This window comes from Ciona robusta, chromosome 2 (genome assembly GCF_009617815.1).
Source record: "Ciona robusta chromosome 2, ASM961781v2".
In the NCBI taxonomy this organism is placed as follows: Eukaryota; Metazoa; Chordata; class Ascidiacea; order Phlebobranchia; family Cionidae; genus Ciona; species Ciona robusta.
In genome coordinates this window covers 6,596,650-6,616,344 of record NC_143236.1, presented here as the reverse complement: position 1 = coordinate 6,616,344, position 19,695 = coordinate 6,596,650, and the positions used below count along the sequence as shown (strand labels likewise).

At 34.7% G+C, this 19,695-nt stretch overlaps 1 protein-coding gene and 1 long non-coding RNA gene across 4 annotated transcripts; both read right to left on the bottom strand.

Moving 5' to 3' along the window:
* Nucleotides 1-372: 372 nt before the first annotated feature.
* LOC149740650 (uncharacterized) lies at nt 373-16,135 on the bottom strand. Of its 3 annotated transcripts, XM_089872409.1 has the most exons (15): nt 15,966-16,135; nt 14,820-14,982; nt 10,337-10,413; nt 9,494-9,579; nt 8,892-9,015; nt 8,453-8,560; nt 8,064-8,167; nt 6,810-6,930; nt 6,416-6,565; nt 5,844-6,009; nt 5,227-5,330; nt 4,543-4,696; nt 3,429-4,114; nt 1,945-2,172; nt 373-1,744 (listed from the first exon to the last, which is right to left on the bottom strand). In XM_089872409.1, exons 2-15 carry the CDS (start codon nt 14,863-14,865, stop codon nt 755-757), a joined length of 3,144 nt encoding a protein of 1,047 aa, XP_089728535.1. In that variant the 5' UTR covers nt 14,866-14,982; nt 15,966-16,135; the 3' UTR covers nt 373-754. The 3 variants fall into 3 exon arrangements, with proteins under 3 accessions (XP_089728535.1, XP_089728536.1, XP_089728537.1); XM_089872410.1 differs by lacking the exon at nt 15,966-16,135 and having other exon boundaries at nt 14,820-15,045; XM_089872411.1 differs by lacking the exons at nt 14,820-14,982; nt 15,966-16,135 and adding an exon at nt 10,804-10,945.
* Nucleotides 16,136-16,578: 443 nt separating this feature from the next.
* On the bottom strand, nt 16,579-19,534 carry LOC149740649 (uncharacterized). Its single transcript, XR_016384410.1, has 2 exons — nt 17,422-19,534; nt 16,579-16,891 (listed from the first exon to the last, which is right to left on the bottom strand). It is a non-coding gene; the product is annotated as an uncharacterized LOC149740649 (long non-coding RNA).
* Between the last annotated feature and the right edge of the window lie 161 nt (nt 19,535-19,695).

Sequence of the window (19,695 nt, the reverse complement as noted above, 5' to 3'; positions counted from 1 at the left end):
ACCTAAAACGAAGTTGCTATTTTATTGATTTAGAATTCCTATAACCAAGTTAATCAATAACATTGAAATTTATTATTTACAGCAGTGAGCCTTTAGTTTAACCCAAGTCCACCGTAGTACTGTGGGGTTTTATGCGAATGAAACATGTTCACAGTAATCCATAAAAGGACCTTAGCCCATCCATTTCTTTCTGGAGGGCGACCAGTTTTAACACAAATGAGGTTCATGCGGTAACACCCTGGGTGTTGGGTTAAGCCTGGCCTAAGTATCAGTTTCTATGACGTGCCACGCTGCCTCACGACCGTATAATACAACACATATATTTTCTTGCCTATAAAGCTACTATTACAGATAGAGATAGCAAGGGAAATATTAAATATTGTCGTTTTTTATTTTCACCAAGCAAATATAAACGAAGCATTTTAAAATATGCGGCGATGAAAAAGTTTTTATTCGCTGAATAAAATTTGTTCACTTTATGAAGACCACCAGCATGATAGAAATAATATATAACAACCACGCAGCGGCGCTATGGCGGCGTATATACATGAAGTGGGGAAAGGTAAATAATGAGAATTGTTCGAAGAAACGACTTTGTACTCGACACAACGCGATTATATGAAGTAACACAGGCTACTATGACGTGAAATAAATATGGCAGACGAACTTATTGCGATATGAAGGAATACTGCCATCTAGCGGGGAGTAAATTTGTTCTGGGAGATAGAAACTGCAGGAAGATATAAGTGCGGCATCAAACGTCGGTGCTCGCGGCGAAATAACTGTCAGTTTGGACAGCTATGCTTGAACTGTTCTTGCGGCGCGTGCGTGACCACGATGACGTCATAGCTGGTGACGTCACGTACTCGTATTCGACGTCCGAATCGGGAACGGCGTAATTTTGATGACGTGGGCTGACGTAGGGTGGTGGGTGCACTTCCGGTTGCTGGTGACGTATTTCGAGTCTTGGAGGGTATGACGTAGGCGCTGATGACGTCACATGGGTCGTAGTGACGTGGTGGGGCGCAGGGGAATGTTCTGGGGATAGTTTCATTATATCAACCCAGTTATTTGGCTCGGGTTCGTAGCGAGTCACTTTCATATTAGGGGTTGTCGGGTTTTGTGCAACGCGGTTGACACTCTTTATGTCAGATGCCACGTACCGACTATACACGTTCGGGTGGGCGTGTTGGGGGTATGGCAACCGCTTGTCCGGTGTGTTGTTGTTCCTGTTGTACAGATGCACGGGTACTGGGATCGACTCCAGGTCCGGGTAATACTCTGGCGAGGGCAACCACGAATTTGAGTCCAATGGCGTCTCATTCCAACGTCGTTGTTCTTGACGTTGGGGTTTATACGTCACACGGTCGCTGTTAGGGGAAAGCACCGACGATAGCATGGTAGAGCTTGGTGGTCGGGGCAAGGGGGTTCGTATGCCTGCGTCTTCCACAGCGCGACGGAACGCAGAGTTAGGTTGAGTTGCGTTGGCCGCGGTAACTACCGAGTGCATGGATTTTGATAAAGGGGTGGGGTATGGGTGTGTCTGAGTTGTATTTATGACGTCATCCATCTCCAGCGACCTCGAGCGGCTCATTTGTTCGGCGCGGATCCTGGGTTCTCCTGATAATGGTAGATAGGATGGGGTACTTCTAGGGGTTCTACGACCCCTATATGAACCCCCAGGCATGGGGCTTGGGTCTCTACTTAAACCAGCAGCTAATTCCCGAAGGTTTTCAAGAGATTCCTGAAAATAAAACCAAATTTACTAACATGGACAATAAACAACGTCCTTTTAGAGTCGTAAGGATGGGGTGTAAATAATATTGTTTACTCCCAAACGGAATTATAAAAGAAAATGAAAACATGGACCATCTTATCCAAACCTATTATATTTATACAGTTTTTATTAGTAGCTGTATAAATAAGTTTGTCAAATATTTTTACCTCCATTTTATTTTCGTACATACTGTCCGTGTCGCCCTCGCTTATTTCCTTTAGCGGCGTCACACTTATCGTTGGCCCGCTTCCCCCTGCTGCACCATGCACGTTATCGTAGACGCTAAAAGGCCGCGCGGAAGGCGAAACTTCCGCGGGACCTGCGCCGCCCGAAACCCCGCCGGAGTCCGGGATTTCTCCCGATCCCGACGAATCAAATGTAGACGGCGCGTTGGCCTGTCGACGGTTCGAAAATGTGAAACTGCTGCGAGTTTATTGGAACAAAATGACAGGAATCACTGGTTGGTTAGTACTAATTATTGCTAATTAAGAATTAGGTGGCAAATTAAAACAAATCTACCAAGACCATGCAGTGTATGTAGGTGTTGCTTTAAATTTGTGGAAATAACAAGATTTTTTTGTACATTATGTTTCAGTTTGTTTTATGATCATATGGGTGTCCTGTTTTATAGCAGACACACATGCTGTATTCATAAATCTCATGCCAACTGTTGATGTCTTTAAATTATCAGTTTTAAAACTTATTAATATAAATCAGATATCCAGATTCCACAGATTTAAAGCAACTAAATAAAAAATTCACAACCTAGTTTAACTAACAGTTGTTCGGTTGTGTTAAAAAATTATGGCTAGGGAACCCCACGAACAACTTGTAGTAAAAGATGTGTTTTAAATGCAAGTTGACAGACATCTTTTATGAAGTATCTGTCACCAATTGGTTAAGTGGAAAAACTTCTGGAGACCTTTTTAAAATAATTTTTGACAGGTTGTTATGGTAGGGTGGGAAAAGATGGGACACCTTTTCATTCTATTTTCTAGTCCCATTTGGTGGTACACAAACAACATTCAAAAAATTATAAAACTGTATTCTCACGACTTCAACAAACAGTTGTTAATTGTTTAAAACTTGATCAGAATATTTGAAGAATATCATGTGCTAAAGGTGTCCCATCTTACCCCACAGTACTATATGTAATGAGTTGACAATGAATTCATTGCATTTAAGTTTGTTTGACTAAAAGATTTTTAAATTAAAGTTGTTTGGCATTTTGCTAGCTTAAAATTAATGCGCAACACTGCAAATTATATTAGTTGTGCCTCACTGCCTCGTTTGCTGGATTAGTAAAGAATTATTTGTACTTGTTTTAATTGAAAAACAAACTACAACATTAGTGGAGAAAAGATAAAAGAAAAAGCCATTTATGCGAAACGAATATAAATTTTACTGATCAAAAACTAAAAATAAAAAATTAAACTAATCTTCATTATAGTTTGTACTAATAGTTGCACCAGTTATTAGGTTGATGTGTAATTATCAACATTTAGCATGTTGCATGGCATTTATTCCTGTTTTTCTTTCTTTTCCAGCCTGATGTTTTAGAAATTGCACATAAATAATAAAGTACTTTATGTCAGTATCTCTCAAAAATAGTTCAAGTGAAATTGTAATTTATAAGATATTTATGTCTTACCTTGTCATGTGACCTTGGCACGGTTGAATGATTTCTTAAATGCTCGGCGCTTTTTGACTTTTTATACGAAGAAGATTCATTTTTGGTGGGTGAGGTAGCAGCGGATATTGAACCCCAATTTGCCCGGGGTGTCACCCATTTTGGGGATCCCCCAAAAAATTTATCGTTATGTGCGGGTGAGGGGGTTTTTCCAGGACTTGGGGCTTTCCAGACAATTTGTACTTTCCCGTTGTCATGACTACCGTGTGATTCAGACGACGAATCGTTCGGTAAACGTAACTGACCGTTTGTCCGCTTGGGGGGGTTGTTGGGCGGTTGTTTGGTGCTCGATGAAGGTGTTACCTTCGCTGTCCTTTTACCCGACGATTGCACGTCATCAGATGATACCGGGGCGTCACTTAACCGTGACGACTCCTTCGTATTGCTTGGAACATGTTCAACAGATTTTTTCCTATTTTCTTTTTTCGATGAATTCTTTTTTTCAACGGGTGAAGCAACACTCTCCACTTGTGGGCGCTCTTCCTTCTTTTTCACGGAAGATTTTTCGTCACTCTTCTTTTGCTGAGGACTACTGATGTTACTGGAAGGGGTAGGAATTGCTCCGTTTGGAATTTGTTCTTCTTTTTTCTTATCTTTCTTGGACTTCCTCTTGCTTCCACGAATTGATGTAGATTTCTTCTGTTTCTCTAAAAATAAACTTAATTAATATAAAATGGAAACACTGGAAAAAAAAGAAGCCTAAAAATATGATATAAAAACACTCGAAAATAACTCATGGCACGCTGTGGTATTTCACACACATAGAATAGAAACATGAAAATCCGGATATAACTTGCAAAAATAGTAAAGTTTGAAACCTTCACTTTAGGGTACCTGAACAACAAACTTAACAGGCACATTAAATCTAACCAGAGGTGATTACTTGTAAATAACACCAAAGTTTTTAAATATTGTTTTTCCCTCCAAAACATACAGTTTCCCCTTTAAAAATGATTAACCTAATTTTATTTCATTTTTTTTTTTTAAGTATTGTTTAGGCATATACCTTTATTTTTTCAAGTTTTATTTTGAGAGTTTTAAAAATAAATAGTTTAGGCAATTTCAAATTTTCTACCTTCACTTGACTTGATGGTAACAGGTGATCGGAGTCCAGTTTCTTGTGCAAAGGTCGGTTTAACTTTAAGTCCAAACGGAAGTTTCGGTAATTCCTCTTCTCCAGCGGGTGGCGGTAGATCTACACCAGCTCGTTTCAATTCACCCATGTTTATCTGGGGTAAAATAAGGGTAAAATTGGGGTTGTTCAATCATATATGGGGTAAAATTTACTCGTTTATGGGGTAAAATGAGGGTAAATATTTGCATAAACTGTAACTAGGGTGGTTTTTAAATGGTTGGGTTAAATTTGGTTGACTCAAAATATCTCAGATTGGGGTAAATATTTTGGTGAATGGGATAATTCCAATATAATCGGGTAAAAGGGAGTTTTACCAACTGGATTAGAGGTTGCTATTTCGGTAAATAAGGTAATTTGTCACTTTATTGGGCAAGGAGAGTAAATTCTTAATGTTGGTTCAGTAAATTGGGTAATTTATAAATTATGTTACGAAAAAATACATACTTAGTACCTAATCACACATACATACACATAGAGATACATACACATACACAGTAACATTACGATACACAAAATACATACTTTCACACACTGATAGTATATACACATTACACACACACAGACACATTACATTTTACAAAAACACACCAACACATTACACACACCAACACATTTAACACAAACCTTAAGCTGTTCAATAACAGCATCATCATCCAAACCAAAATCTTGCGAAAGTTTTTCTTGTAAGAAACGAACAATACCGTCCATGTCCATCTTCTTCAATGCGGCTGGTGGAGGGTTAAACATTAGATTTTGGTGGGGTGGCTCGTGATATAAATAACCTATAAAATTAAGGTTCTAGTGCACACCAAACGCAGTGGCTTCACTGGCTTGTTTAGGGTTTAGGTGCTTGCATTGTAACTAAAAGATACCAGGTTCAATGCCTGATACCAATAGGCGTATGTTTTTTTTGGGCAAGACATTTAACGGCCATTGCTCCAACCCAGTCACTAGTGAGTTGTAGCACCCTGGGTTTTGGTGTAATAGGCCAAATCTTGCCTAAATCTTTGGCCCCATGACGTGCTGCACTGTAAGGCCTCACCCACATAGAATAGTTCCATGTTAAAAAACATAGGTGAATTTTTTTTAAATGCAGGGGAGGCAAAATACTTAGCCATGCAACTCAGAACTTAATGGTTTCTAACAGTTACTGATGAATGCAGTGCAGAAAACACCATGGTGGACATGCCTACTTTGCCAACCAGCTAATATGGTTTAATCAAGTTTTACAAAGAACTTACTTTTGTGTATTCGAAGTGCGGTAAATGACATTGCCGTTAAAACCCTCTCCCCCTCTAATACATAGATATCCCATATTCGTAACGTGAGAGGGAATGGTGTTCGATCGAGGAAACATTGGAAGAACCACTTGAGGGAGTAGAGAGACGCAAATATTTCGTTGCGGTCCTAAAATAGTAAAAATGTGTCAATCACAATAATCCTCTAATGGCATCGTGCCATTTAGACAAAATATATATATTTTACTATAGAATTAGTTGGACTTATTTTTTGTCAGTTATGTATTCGTAATACCAGATCCACAGTAATCCTGGTATTTCATAGTAATTTATTTTAATATAATACCACACAGCAAACTGTTTAAACACATGAAGCAGCAAAACTTTTGTTAACGTTTTTTTTATCATGCAGTAAGCGAAATATTTGTACAACTGTTTTTGTAAGATTTAAAAAAGACTATATTAATTACAGCAAAAGTTTTCAAAACTTAAAAAAAAAACTGTCCCTCATTTCAAGATTGAAAAAAAACCTTAGCCATGATGACATAATAATCACTATTCACTATTACACTTACCAGATGTTTTTTTAATCGAGGAGAAAATTTCTTTAATATTTTATCGTGGTGTTCTTGGAAACGCATGAGTTTTGGAAAACCAGGGATGAAGAAACCGTGCATTCGGTGTTTGGCTTCGTATAATAATGAATGGAGAGCCCAGAATGCTTCCTGTGTGGTTTAATCGTAAATTTTAACTGTGATTAAAAAAAATTCTTGCCAAAGAGCCAAAATGCATCCTGATAACATTTACCAAAGGTCTATGGGAGTAGTAAGGATATGGTTTTATAATTCTTTAAATATTCTTTGTTTACTTCCAAATGGGAGGAGAAAATACAATGAAAAGGTGTCCCATCTGCCCCACCCTGCTATATATATATATATAAGCTTGACCAAATACACTTAATATTTTCACCTCTTCACTCATAAACATAAGAAGTAAAGCAGCGATTTGTGACATTCCTTGACAATAACCAACCTCGGTGTTGTACATTGAATAAGCAGCCAATACGTGGAATAACTGCTGTTGTTTAATGCTGTAAATATAAACATATAATACATGACTAGTTAAGTTAAGTAGTTATATTGGGCATTGGTAATGATTATGTATGAAAATGTCACAAAATAAAAAATTAAAGGAAACAAACATATGGTATGTTTATTTAAAATTGCACAGCAAATGCGTATTTTGTGTAGAATAAATGAGTGAGTAATCTTTGGCCTGCATCACAGGTGCTTCACTGCAGGAAACATGTACTTTCTAGATAAAAAATAGCCCTATCTTATTTATACAGGGTTGTTAAGCACATAATTAGTTTTAAACAATATACTCGGTGCTCTTGAAATTAACTGGATTAATAAGTGATATTTTTATTTGTTCATAATTCAAACTCAAAAGACATAACCTTATAACCCATACACCTCAAAAATATTTAGTTTCTATCACACCCTAAAAAGGATGTTTATATAAAAAACCAAAATAAACATCCTAATTTATAAAGGTGAGGTCTTCAGTGGGGACAACTGGGACATAGGATGTAAGTCTATTGACCCATTACATTACATTTGTTCACTATGCCTTTGTATCATAATAATACAAGCCTCATACCACACTTGTTCCCGATGCTTGAAACTAAAATAATCAATATCTCTTTAAAAGCCATTGCCGGCTGATTAAACACAGACATTGAATTCCTATTATGGGAAGTTCTATGAAGCAAAGTTTTCCAAATACTTTAAAAATAATACCTTTTATATTACACGAATAAATGAACTTTTGGGACTATTTTTACCGAAGTGAAAATGCATTTTTCCAAAATTTATAAAATTTTATATATAGGAAGGTGGGGGAAGATGGGACACCTTTTCAATCTATTTTCTCTTCCAATTTGGTAGTAAACAAACATTCAACGTTTTTTTTTATGAACTTTATCCTCGCGGCTCCCATAGACCGTTGTTAATTGTTTAAAACACGATCAGGATATTTAGTTATTATGTGTCAAAGGTGTCCCATCTTCCCCCACCCTACTCTATATAAATTATACATATATTCATTATATACATACTATATAGGTACAGTATAAACTGTTCCTATCAGCTATAACACAAATCTAAAACAGCTTTTTCAGAGAACTAATTTTGATTTGATTTTAGCATAATCTCTCCATACCTGTATCGCTTCCGGAACATTATATGATCTCTATATGTTCGATTAACATCCATATCAATTTGTTTAATGTCGGGTGATTGTTCGTGGGATCGTTGTTTCATTTGCTGTGTATGGAAGTAATGTTGGTAAGCACAACTAAATCTTAAATACACTTTTACGTTGGCTATATTATTGTTTAATATTGTGTTTCACTGTTTCGGTTTGTTTATTGTTTTCGATTAAAATTTATCTATAACACAACTATACTTTTAATTAAGGTAATGGGACCACTCTGGTTTATTGCCTAACTTCCAAAATCCCATATAGTGCCTTGGCATACAACCTCTCCCATTGGAATACATATACCTTAACCTTACAATACACATACACACACACACACACATAAATACCTCATACATATTTGCTTCATTCTCCATCAACTGTGGAACACTCAGCATTAATTTCCATGCATTACCTCGTAAGTTTAGTGGGATTCCCTTGAATGTGCGTTTGCGTAACTGAAAAAAATGGAAATTTGTTAATAATTTGATTAAAGAGAATTTATATAGTTTATTGTGATAATTGGTTTAATGATGAACTTTGAATTTAGAAATCATAAATGGGCCAAGGTAATAGACAACAGCCTTCCCCCCAATGTATAAACTTTTTTTCTGTATAGCTTATAAAATAAAGTCATAGAGCCTAAATTGCATCAGTGGAACTAGTATTGAGGAATCAAAGCCATTGTGCCTGGAATTCTCTGTATTGCAAAGTTTGGCGCCTATGCATGATTCTCACTTGTCATAACTATTTTGGAAATAAAATAAAAGATCGTAAAAATGAAACTACCTTTTCTGTTCCTACATACAGGTCCCATTTCTGGATTATTTTGAGCCATTTAATTTGGCGTTTCACTTCAATTTGTTTCCTTCTTTCTTCTTCTAAACTTGGGATCTCAGGTAGTTCTTCCTCGCTAATATTTAAACATACTTTGGTGAATAGAACATACACAGTATCAATCAAGTGTAAGTAAGTTTTACATATTGAATAATAAAAAAGTTTTATAAAAAGAAAACGCTTTTATTCATAAAATATGTTCAAGTATATAATAATTAATAATATTTGTATTTAAAAGTTAGGTAACTTCAGACCTACTGTATAAATGATGCAGCATAATACAATACATCTTCTTAAACTAAGAAATTGTTAAACAGTATGTGGCAGTAGACATTCTAATCTGCCCCTAGCAACCACCATCAATAACCACACAACTTACTCTAAAAATTTTTATTTAAAGTTACAGGGATTGGCAGGTATGACGTATGATACCTGATGCATACTGCAGAATACTGTGCAACATAATAGGGATGATATCTTGTCATCAAACTAAGTGATTGTTAAGCAGTATGGCCAAAGCAACTAGCGTTCATGTTCATAACAAGGAAACTTACTGCAGGAACCCGTATCTATCCGTTACTCGATAAACTTTAGCTCGAGCATCTTGCCAATCATCCATGTCATCACCCACCTCTTCTCCCTGGGTGCAACAATACATATTTAACCTTTTTATAGGTAGAACATGCGTATTTAACTAAGAGTTTTATAATAATGTATGGACAGGAAACATAGACATCAAGATTTTTTTTTTTGAGATCTTACTTTTCAGTGAAAAAGTCAATCTAGATTTGTCTAAAAACATCCAAAATCTTCAAAGAAAAAGATATTATATTTAATTATACAGTTAGCAACCACTAACCAGTCACCGTTACAGCTTTTACACTTTGTCTGTGTTTGTATATATAAACACCTAACAGCAAAGTAGAAGCTATTTCAGGCCTAAAACTTGGGTGCTAAATCACATGACATCACTGTATCTTTTGACTCTATGTTGCTATAATAGCGATACCGATTACATCCCTATAGTGTGACGTCATTGATAAAGTGTGAGTTTCTTTCTATATTTGCTGACACAGGAAGTAATGTGGAAGCATTATCGGCAGATTACAAAAGTTACAATCACCTACCAAGTATTGAAAGCAGTTCCAATAGTTTGTAAAAATCTGGCTTAATTAATGAATAGGCTACACAGTATGTTGTATTTTATCTAAAATATACTTTATGCTGTTGGGAGGTAGTTACCAAGTTATTACCCAAGAGTTCACAAACTTCACACCCAATTTTGTGTTTTAAAGATTAAAGCAATTTAACTAGCATTCTGCCATTCTAGCAGCAAGCTTATGTAAAACTGTACTTTGCATAGTGAAACCAATACATTCTCATATTAATAAGTTTACCTTTGCATATCTGTTGACAATATCCAGTCTTTCTTGAGCGGCTCGCTGTAAAGCTTCATTCTTATATTCATCACCAGCTGTGAAGAAAAGTTAAAACTAAAATAAATGCAAAGAAACAAACAATCCTAATCATCGTTTTACAAAACAAAGTACAAACTATGAAAATAAGAATTTGATCTTAAATTTAAATCCAATGTGGAACAAATTTAAACTTATAGGATAGAAGGCGAAACCAACTGATATCACTACTTTATTATTTCAGTATTTTGCGTCTTTACAGGTTATTATCTCTATTAGGAGGGGGATTACTGTCCGTGTTTGTCCACATATATGTTTGCCAAGTAGAAGTCACCAGATTTAATTAATCACATTTGTGCAATGCAAACTGGTATATTTTATTGACACATACACGCTAGCTATGTCTATGTACATATCACTGTGTCAATAAAATGAGCATTGGAAATTACCTTTCGTGGGCATTATTCTGCATTACTTTTACTTTGTTCAAGTTTTATTAAAAAGTCTTGTGGAAAATGAATACTAGTTTAGTAGTTTAACAGAATACTGTTTACAAGTGATATGATAAAGGCTGCAATTGTAAAGAAATAAATTCATAATAACATATCAATGATATCGTGATAAATGACATATATTTATGAACAAGAAATTTGCCGGGTAGACAGACTAATATGACTTGACATTTCACGACAAAAACTTTACTGCCATGCCTTGTAAACATTGACATTTATAAACTGATATATACTAAACATAACATCTAATATTGTTGCTATAATTATAAATACTTGAATTAAAGTCTAAATAGGCCTACTTGTCGGGATGGATCTATTTCAGCAGCTGTATTATTAGTCACTGATAATTAAATAGACTTTGGTTAAAATATTAGAAAACGGCAAATTATTTTTTGCGATGAATAAACTTTGTACACTCAACTATTCAGCTTAACAAGCTAAATCAGAACTGTCAACAAAATGGTGCATTACATAACTACAATTCCTATCAGTGCAAAACAAGTTCTGATCCTATAAAGGTTTCTGGGTTGACGCAAGTTAAAGCAACAAATCACACACTGGTGCTAATTGAATGGTCATTGTTCATTGCTGTTGAATTGCAAACATACAGCCAGAAATAAATTACCATTCATTTCATTTCAATTCAAAGCGAAAGCAGTCATACAAATTTCTTGTACAGGTATACTGAGTACGTGACGTAACGTAAATACACGTTATCCATTAAATATATAACATATTATACGTATTATTCATCATAATATGCTTTTATTTCTAATATGCTTTGATTTTTAGTATCATAAGGGGCTTTATGTACATGGGCGAAACCAGTAGTTACAAACTAGCAGCAACATTGTGTATTGTTTTATATTGTTTGGGGGTAAAGATTTATAAAAAGACGCTGTTTTTAACTTAAAGTACATGAGGCAGAAAACTTCTGTTACATAACGTAGTCATGGTGTATGGCTTAATACCCCACCCCATTTAATTAGTGTGTAACAGACCGCAAAGCTATACCTATTGAAAACTATTTCTTTGTTTTTTTGACAATGTTAATTATGCTTTGGTCTAACAAAAGAACAAATAAGTTGAAATGTTAATTTGAAATTCTTATTCTGGTTGTTTTCCCATAATTATTCATATCACGAGTGAATTACTTGATTAAGATTATACAGATTTATTTAATTATTTTTATACCTTAGTACTTTCAGTTATGATATCACAGGATCCCATTGTTTTGACGTTTATGGAAATCCTGTTTCACCATGTCATTATGGTATATAAGCTTATATGTCATAATTATATATACCCACAATGGGCCACAACTCAAATTATTGATTGTTTCCCGTATGTTACATCAAATAACAAAGTGTTGGACCAGAATGAAATTTCAAATTTACATTTTAACTTATTATAAATAAGTGTAGAAAAAGTTTTGTGGCATTGTTTATGTAATCTTAAAGGACCAACATTTCGTCTGTCTCGTAGCGAGACAATATCAGGGTTTGCTGCTAAGTGTCTTGTCCAAAGACAGATAGGCCCTTAATGATAGCAGCGACAAGCCTTAAACCTGCATTCAATGGGCTACAGGCGAAAAATAAGTACGTTGCATGCTGAACAAACCATTTTAACCACTGAAAACCTGATTAACTTTACACAAATATAATATTTGAAGGAAGACAAGCCAAGTCAAAACCACACTGTTTTTCGGTTCTGTATAAACAGAACAAAGTAAGCAGAATTTTGTATGTAAAGCAACTATTTACCTAACTTTAATATAAATAAGCAAAGTATAGGAAGCCAACTTCTAATTGGTATATGTTGCAAATACCAATACAGCTGTAACCCTGTAACCTGTCATTACTATTGACCGCTCTGTATAACGTATAGGTAATGTAATGTTCATATTCAACAAAGAGATATCCTGTAAAAATAACATACTGTGATGTCACAAGTGGTTATATATGACACAATAATTAAGTGTAAATTGTGCCTAAAACCAAAGCACTGCAGTTTTTTATACCATGGAACAAAGTTAATGAAATACAGTATAACAGCAACAAGTACAAACGGAACAACAACAAACAACAGAACGAATTTACAACCTTAAGTGAAAAAATAACTAACATTCTATCATACTAATATATGTTTCATTTGGTGCATTTGGCACATTAGTATGATGTATACAGGATGTTTGCTACATTGCTTCTTAAACTATTTTGTTATGCCTATATGCAAATAACTGTATTAACAAATATATTGTTCAAAACAATCCATTGATTTACATATAAACCCAATTAAAGGTTATAAGCAATAACTGAGTTGGTTAAACCCAACTACAAGGCATATCTTAGTCATATGATGTATTATGACCTAACCCACTTTTCATAATCACTTAACTACATGGATATGACTCAAATCATAACTTTACATTTAAACTGACAAGCGATACAATAATTGGTAAACCAGACACGTTTATACGACCCTTCTATTTCTGAATGATCGAGTCATACAAAATTTTCATTTATGAGCTCAAAAATAAAACTAAATCTGAAATTAGTTGCTATACATAACATACCCAAACATATAAGGGAATATAGAATAAAAAAAAACTAATAAGTCTCAAGTTCAACTACATACAACTTATACAAGTACACCCAGGCAATAAAACGTACATAACTACCAAGTACCAACTAGGCGCATAACGAACACCTTTTCAATACCACATACAAGTGTGAAGTGATTCAATAAAATTGCACTACAATATATAGCCAAATGCATTAGGCAACATAATACAGGAAAAACACCTTCTGGGTTTAAAATATGACATAATATACAGCCAGACACACAAATGTACATAACTAGGCACATAAGGAACATAATATAAGGAAAACCTTTTCAATACTGCATACAAGTATTAGCTAGACACTGAAATGTACATAACCAACCACATAAGGAACATAATATATGAAACACCTTTTAAGTCTAAAATAAATGCAAGTAGAGCCAGACACTAAGGATGAATACCAACAGCAAATCCATCTGAATACAACATCCTGCTCTTTGTTAAACATGGCATAGACTTTGTGGACAATGTGGTGTTCAAGTGGTGACACGAAGGGCAAAATCAATAGAAGAAAACCATAAAAAGAGGTAGAACTGAGCAAGTATGTTCATATTACATAAGGGTAACGCTGGGTTGTGTCATGTTATATCAAAGTTGTTAGACTTCTGTATATTGATGTAATACCAAAGTCAATATTGAAGCAAGGTTGTAAAACCAAGAGAGAGAAAGTAAAATAAGCTGTGTTTACTCAAGATCATTTCAAGATAGGAAAGAAACTGGAACTGTGTTTGGTAGTTGGGTAGGTATCAAGGTATAATAAAAAATAAACAAAACTATACTGGTCTGTACACACCATTCCCATATATGCTACTGTAAGTAACAACATCCTACCTAAACCATAGTTATACATATCCTAACCTTCAAAAATATGACACACTTTTATTAATTAGTGTACATGCTAATAAAACAGCATTAGACGGCAACTAAACTTTTCTTTCAGGTGAAATTAATGCACTTTTGGTTTCAAATAGTGGTTTAGAATTTAGAGCGTAGTTTTTATGAGGGAACTAAAACTTACAGTTGAAATAACAACAACAACTGCTTGGCAAAAAAACAGACAAAACTTAACTTTTATTTTATCCCTTTGTATACAGTAACGAAGATCGAATTATTTACACAGCGATGAGAAAGAAAATGAGGGCAAAACAACAGTCGTTAAAACTTGGTAAAGGTAAAAAAAACACTTGAGTAAAAGTGTCAAATAAAGGAGTGGTTAAATCGACAAATGTTGAGCCAGAATATTAAATTTAAAATTAAAAAAAAATAGTTGCGAGCAGATACGTGCACAATAAAATAAAACTTCAAACTCAGTAACATAACAACAACTTACTCATTTCAGCCAGACTTGGTCTGTACGTAACTTCGTGGTGATCCATGATAAAGGATTAGTTAAGTCGTCATAAATCCAAATAATTTATTGCACAGTAATTTGAAATCATTTTTGCACCGGTTATTTTCACTTTAAGTGTCTTTATCACATCTTTTTATGGCACCTATGGTAAAATGCAAATCATAACTAAAACGAACATACTCTGTTGCCAACAAACATTGTGTTTTTTAAATGAAATTTTGTAAAAGCAATACATGGCAAAGCATTACACCAATAAATGAAACTTTATGAGTATGTGTAATATTTAACAAATTCAAAACATACACAAACATATTAATAATAGTATTTATATATAATTATAACATTATATTAGATTACTTCTTACTGGCTGAAGTACATTTAATGCACTTTTGTAATGAAACAGTCAATAACCACATACTCCCATTAGATTTTCCAATAAAATTTAATTCTCATGGGGGAAAAATGTCAAATTGATGAACCTAACCAGACTACAGAGTATGGCAGATGCACGCGCGATTATTTGACAGACTTTTGGTGATGCACACCACAATTTGTCCCACGCACGCCAATTAATGAAACTAAAAAAAATACCTATTTAATTAAGTAAGATTTCCTATTGTGGCTTGGAAATGTACATGCTTTGCACGCAGATTTTTAATGATAGCACGCGCGCACGCGAAATATAACCGTCTTACACCCGCGATATCTCGTCAGGAACTGCCATACTCTGCAGACTGGTGACCTAACATCTATCATGACCGGAGCTAAAGATGTTACTGCTTTTAATTCTACCATCAATGTTCTCTTTGCTGGAAAAAACCCTAACCAACCATTGTTTAATGGGTATTCTGCACGGTCCTTTTTATTAGTTTATGTCCACTATGTCCGCTAAACTTTGTTGTTTTTACACCACATTAAAATAAAACTTGTGTCAAGCTTTTTATTTGGTGGGGATTTTAAGTTTCTTCTTAATTGTTCTAGAAACTGATTACTGGAATCCATTTTCTTTTTTACTTTTAATTTATTTCTCATGACTAAAATATGACGAACTATAACATTTTGGTACTAACAATATGTCAATATCTAAAATTACTCCCTGTCAATTTTAATGGGAAAATACCACACCTGATAGGTCTGTATGACTTGATATTAATGACAAACCGTGTCCAATGTCCAGCATAAGACTCCCTTATTCCCTACGTAACCAACTACTTAGCAACGAATAGTGATTAGTACCAACAAATACTAAAAAATACCGAGAAAAAATTTAAACAAACGTCAACAAAGTACAATAAAAACAATAATTTCAGTTTCACAAATTTTATTGAAGTTTAAGTTAAAATTTAATTGCCTGTATGTAGCGACACCTGGCGGATAGCTATATTTTTTTCTTGTTAATCTGATGAAAATAATCGAATTTCTGGGGAATTTCCTTGGTTGACCGATTTAAAATCTTCCTACTGATGAATAACTAACAATTAAAACGTAAACAAATCTCAAATAATGTGTGTGCTCTTATATATACTGTTTCATATTAAACTTTTTCTTCCGTAAAAAGCTTTAAATTTCTGTTAATTATAACTTTCTCTTGGTTAGCTCCGAAGTCCATATGCCAGACCATGGTTTGCGCGTAGTTAGACATATATAGGTATTATTTATGGTTTGACGTACATGAATAGTTATAAGGAAGATGAATATCTGCCCTAAGTGACTTTTATGTATTCTAACTGCAGACTCGTAAAAAATCAATCGGTTTTATTCGTTCTGTCGGGCATGTTTGGTTTAAAGCCTGGGTTCCACGTCAAGGAAATGCCCAGCACCCAGGTTCTCGTTTTTTTTGTAACCCAGGAACGAGATCAATTGCAGCATAGACAGAGTCGGCTGCAAAAGAACCTAAACCTGGAAGCCCGCTTTAACGCATTTCCCCCTCCAAGGGTTTCGGTGGTATACTGTTCATCATTTCGGAGGCGGGTGTAAAGGGCGTTACTTGATATCCCAATACAGCGTTGATGAGGCCAACGTAGATAAAACAATTGTTGTTTGTGAGGCGCCTGCATGTACAATAATACATGTTAAATATTTGCTAACTTATTTAAGCAAACGTAAGGCGAAAATAAATACGTAACATTCATTTATTCACCGAAGTTTCATTAACGAACGTTATACATGGCTTACAACTAATTCTCTGTGGGAAAAGATGGGATACCTTTAGATCACATATAATTCTGATCGCGTTTTTAACAATTAGCAGCGGTCTATGAGAGTCGTAAAATATGGTTTTATACTTTTTGATTGATTGATTGTTTTTGTTTACTACCAAATGGGATGAGGAAATATAATGAAAAGGTGTTCTATCTTTTTCCACTCTATATGCAAGCAAATCATTAAAAAAACGCATATATACGTTTCTTGGGCTTTTTTAAAGATCTAAGTTTGACTAAATGACAGCAATTAAGCGTTAGAGACGAATAAAAGTTGGATATACACCCGACAACAGCATTTTAAAAGGCAATGGAATAAAAACATACAACCGCTTATTTGGTTGTACACGTGCACTACAATCGAACTACAATGTACTTACGGGGATAAACCATCACAGAAAACTTTACGTTGGTACTTATGCATCGTGACGTCATTGCCCTCTTGCGCCATTTCTGGTGAAGATGGAAGTTGCGACTCCGATGTGAGTGCGGTGTGTTTCTTGTAATCTGGGGAATGGATAAGAAATCGCAATATAGACACAATTGAAGATTATTTTTCTATTAGATCCCATAACTTTGTATTCTATAATTAGGGTAGACTTTATCTTCAATTTCCATAATTTCATTTAATTCAGAATGTTCCTAGTCCTTACAAAGTTCTATTTAGTCCAGTGTATGTCCACATAATTTATGTCAGTTTCCAAACTAAAAAAGCTTGCAAACGTCTACTAAGTTTTCATCCTTGCAAACGTCCATTCATAACATTCCAGATGAGATGTACGACAAAATACAATCCACATTTTAGGGTCTCAGATGCTAATACGCAAAGCCAGACCAGCAGGGAGTCCAGTATAGTAACATATATCATATTGGTGTATTTTTTTAATGTCCAAGGCGTTCAGCGTGAAATTACAGATCAGTAGTCCAGAGCCAACGATTTATTTTGAGCTAATTTTTCGAGCTAAAAGAGAATTATCCAAATTCTGTGTTGCAGCGGAAACGTAGATATAATGGAAGTCTTAGCAAAAATTTCATCAGAAATGACTTTTATATTTCGAATGGAATTTCAGCAAAGTTACACTTGGTTCTAAAACATGTTTCTTAATATTTCTGTTCATTCTTTTCTCAAGTCAACTAAACCCCCTTAACACTGCAACTATAGTATCTTCCTATTATATCGCTATAACGCCTATATACAGCACTATAAATAATATTAAATAAAGTCTAACTTGCTCAGATTCTATTTAAAGAGGAACGCTTACAATATACATAAAGCTACCATTCAAGCTTCTTCAAGCAATTAAGCTACATATGACTTTTACTGTATTTAGGTAAAACCTTTCAAATTTCTTGCTAACTGTATGTATTGGCTAATAACTGTACAGCAAAAAACTTCCATAATTGCTATCATTTACGGATGGATAGTATTGATTTCAGAAGCGGCATTTCTTGAGTGCAGTAAGTTCTGCTTTACCATTCTAATTCTTTAATAATATGTCTTCGTGACCGTGACGGAAGAAACAAAACAATATCATTCATTCTTTCATTCATATTCGACTGCGCATTTGGATTCTACCAACCGAAACAAGTCTTGATCACCACAATATTTTTTCCAATTCAATTGATTTTTCTGTATGAAGTTTTTTGGAAGATCTGTTGCTTCGAAACTGAATGCAGTTCAAGATACAATGTTTCCAAAACTGTAACAGTGTATTGTCAAAACAAATCTGCAAAACAAACAATTAATTAACTGTATTGCATCTCAAACACTATATCTCGAAACCCTTACTACCATAAAGCTTTAAATGTTGTTAAATATTCTAAGTAAAGGATTACTGCAGATATTAACCTGGAACTGCTTACTCTAGCTGACTAAAGGCGTGAACAATAAAGGACGCTCTTACTTCCATCAATTATTACCTAACAATGACGTTATACGTCACGAGACGCTAAAAGACGAAACTAGTGTATTTTGAAAGGGAGTTCCCCTCTAAGTAAAAAGAACTCTTTTTTTATATCTGTGGTATTGAGTAGATTAGACCAACGTGAATGAGACTAGAGTATAGACACTGTAAACATCGTTAGTCACCCCATGCTATGAATATGACTACATAGTTGTGTCCACATAGCCTACCAAATTTGCTTTTCAATACAGACCAAGTAAAATTCGTACAAAAACAAAATATTTAGCGACAACAGTACTTCGTTTATTAGTTTTTAATTTGTTTTTTTTGGAACCACGTTTAACTAACTTCTAGTTAAAGTAAGGTACGTGGAGTAAGATGGGGCATGTTTTCCTTCTCTTTTCTCGTGCCATAGTTTAATAATACAACATTATTAAACTATGCTCGTGCCATTAGATAGTAAACAAACAATTTGTTCAGAATTATATATCCGTTTCCCCACATCTTTAAAAGCCATGTTAAAAAAAACACGATTAGAAAATATGGAATACTATGTGCTAACGGTATCAATCATGCCCTACAGTACTGTAATACCTCTCGAATTTACTTTGTACACGTAACAGTCCACGTACGTAACAGTCCTCGAATTTACTTTGTACACGTAACAGTCCAAACGGAAACAATATTCAATCCTATCCTGCGTTGCTTTGGTAGGTGGTTTCAGCTTTGGATTTGTAACTACGAGGTAGT

What these genes read in the sequence shown, in the direction of transcription:
- LOC149740650 (XM_089872409.1), bottom strand. Translation starts at nt 14,865, where the DNA reads ATGGATCACCACGAAGTTACGTACAGACCAAGTCTGGCTGAAATGA. An exon ending in ACCAAGTCTGGCTGAAATGA is followed by an intron (nt 10,414 to 14,819) that starts GTAAGTTGTTGT and finishes TTTTCTTCACAG; the next exon opens with CTGGTGATGAATATAAGAAT. An exon ending in TGTATGTAGGAACAGAAAAG is followed by an intron (nt 8,561 to 8,891) that starts GTAGTTTCATTT and finishes CATTTTTTTCAG; the next exon opens with TTACGCAAACGCACATTCAA.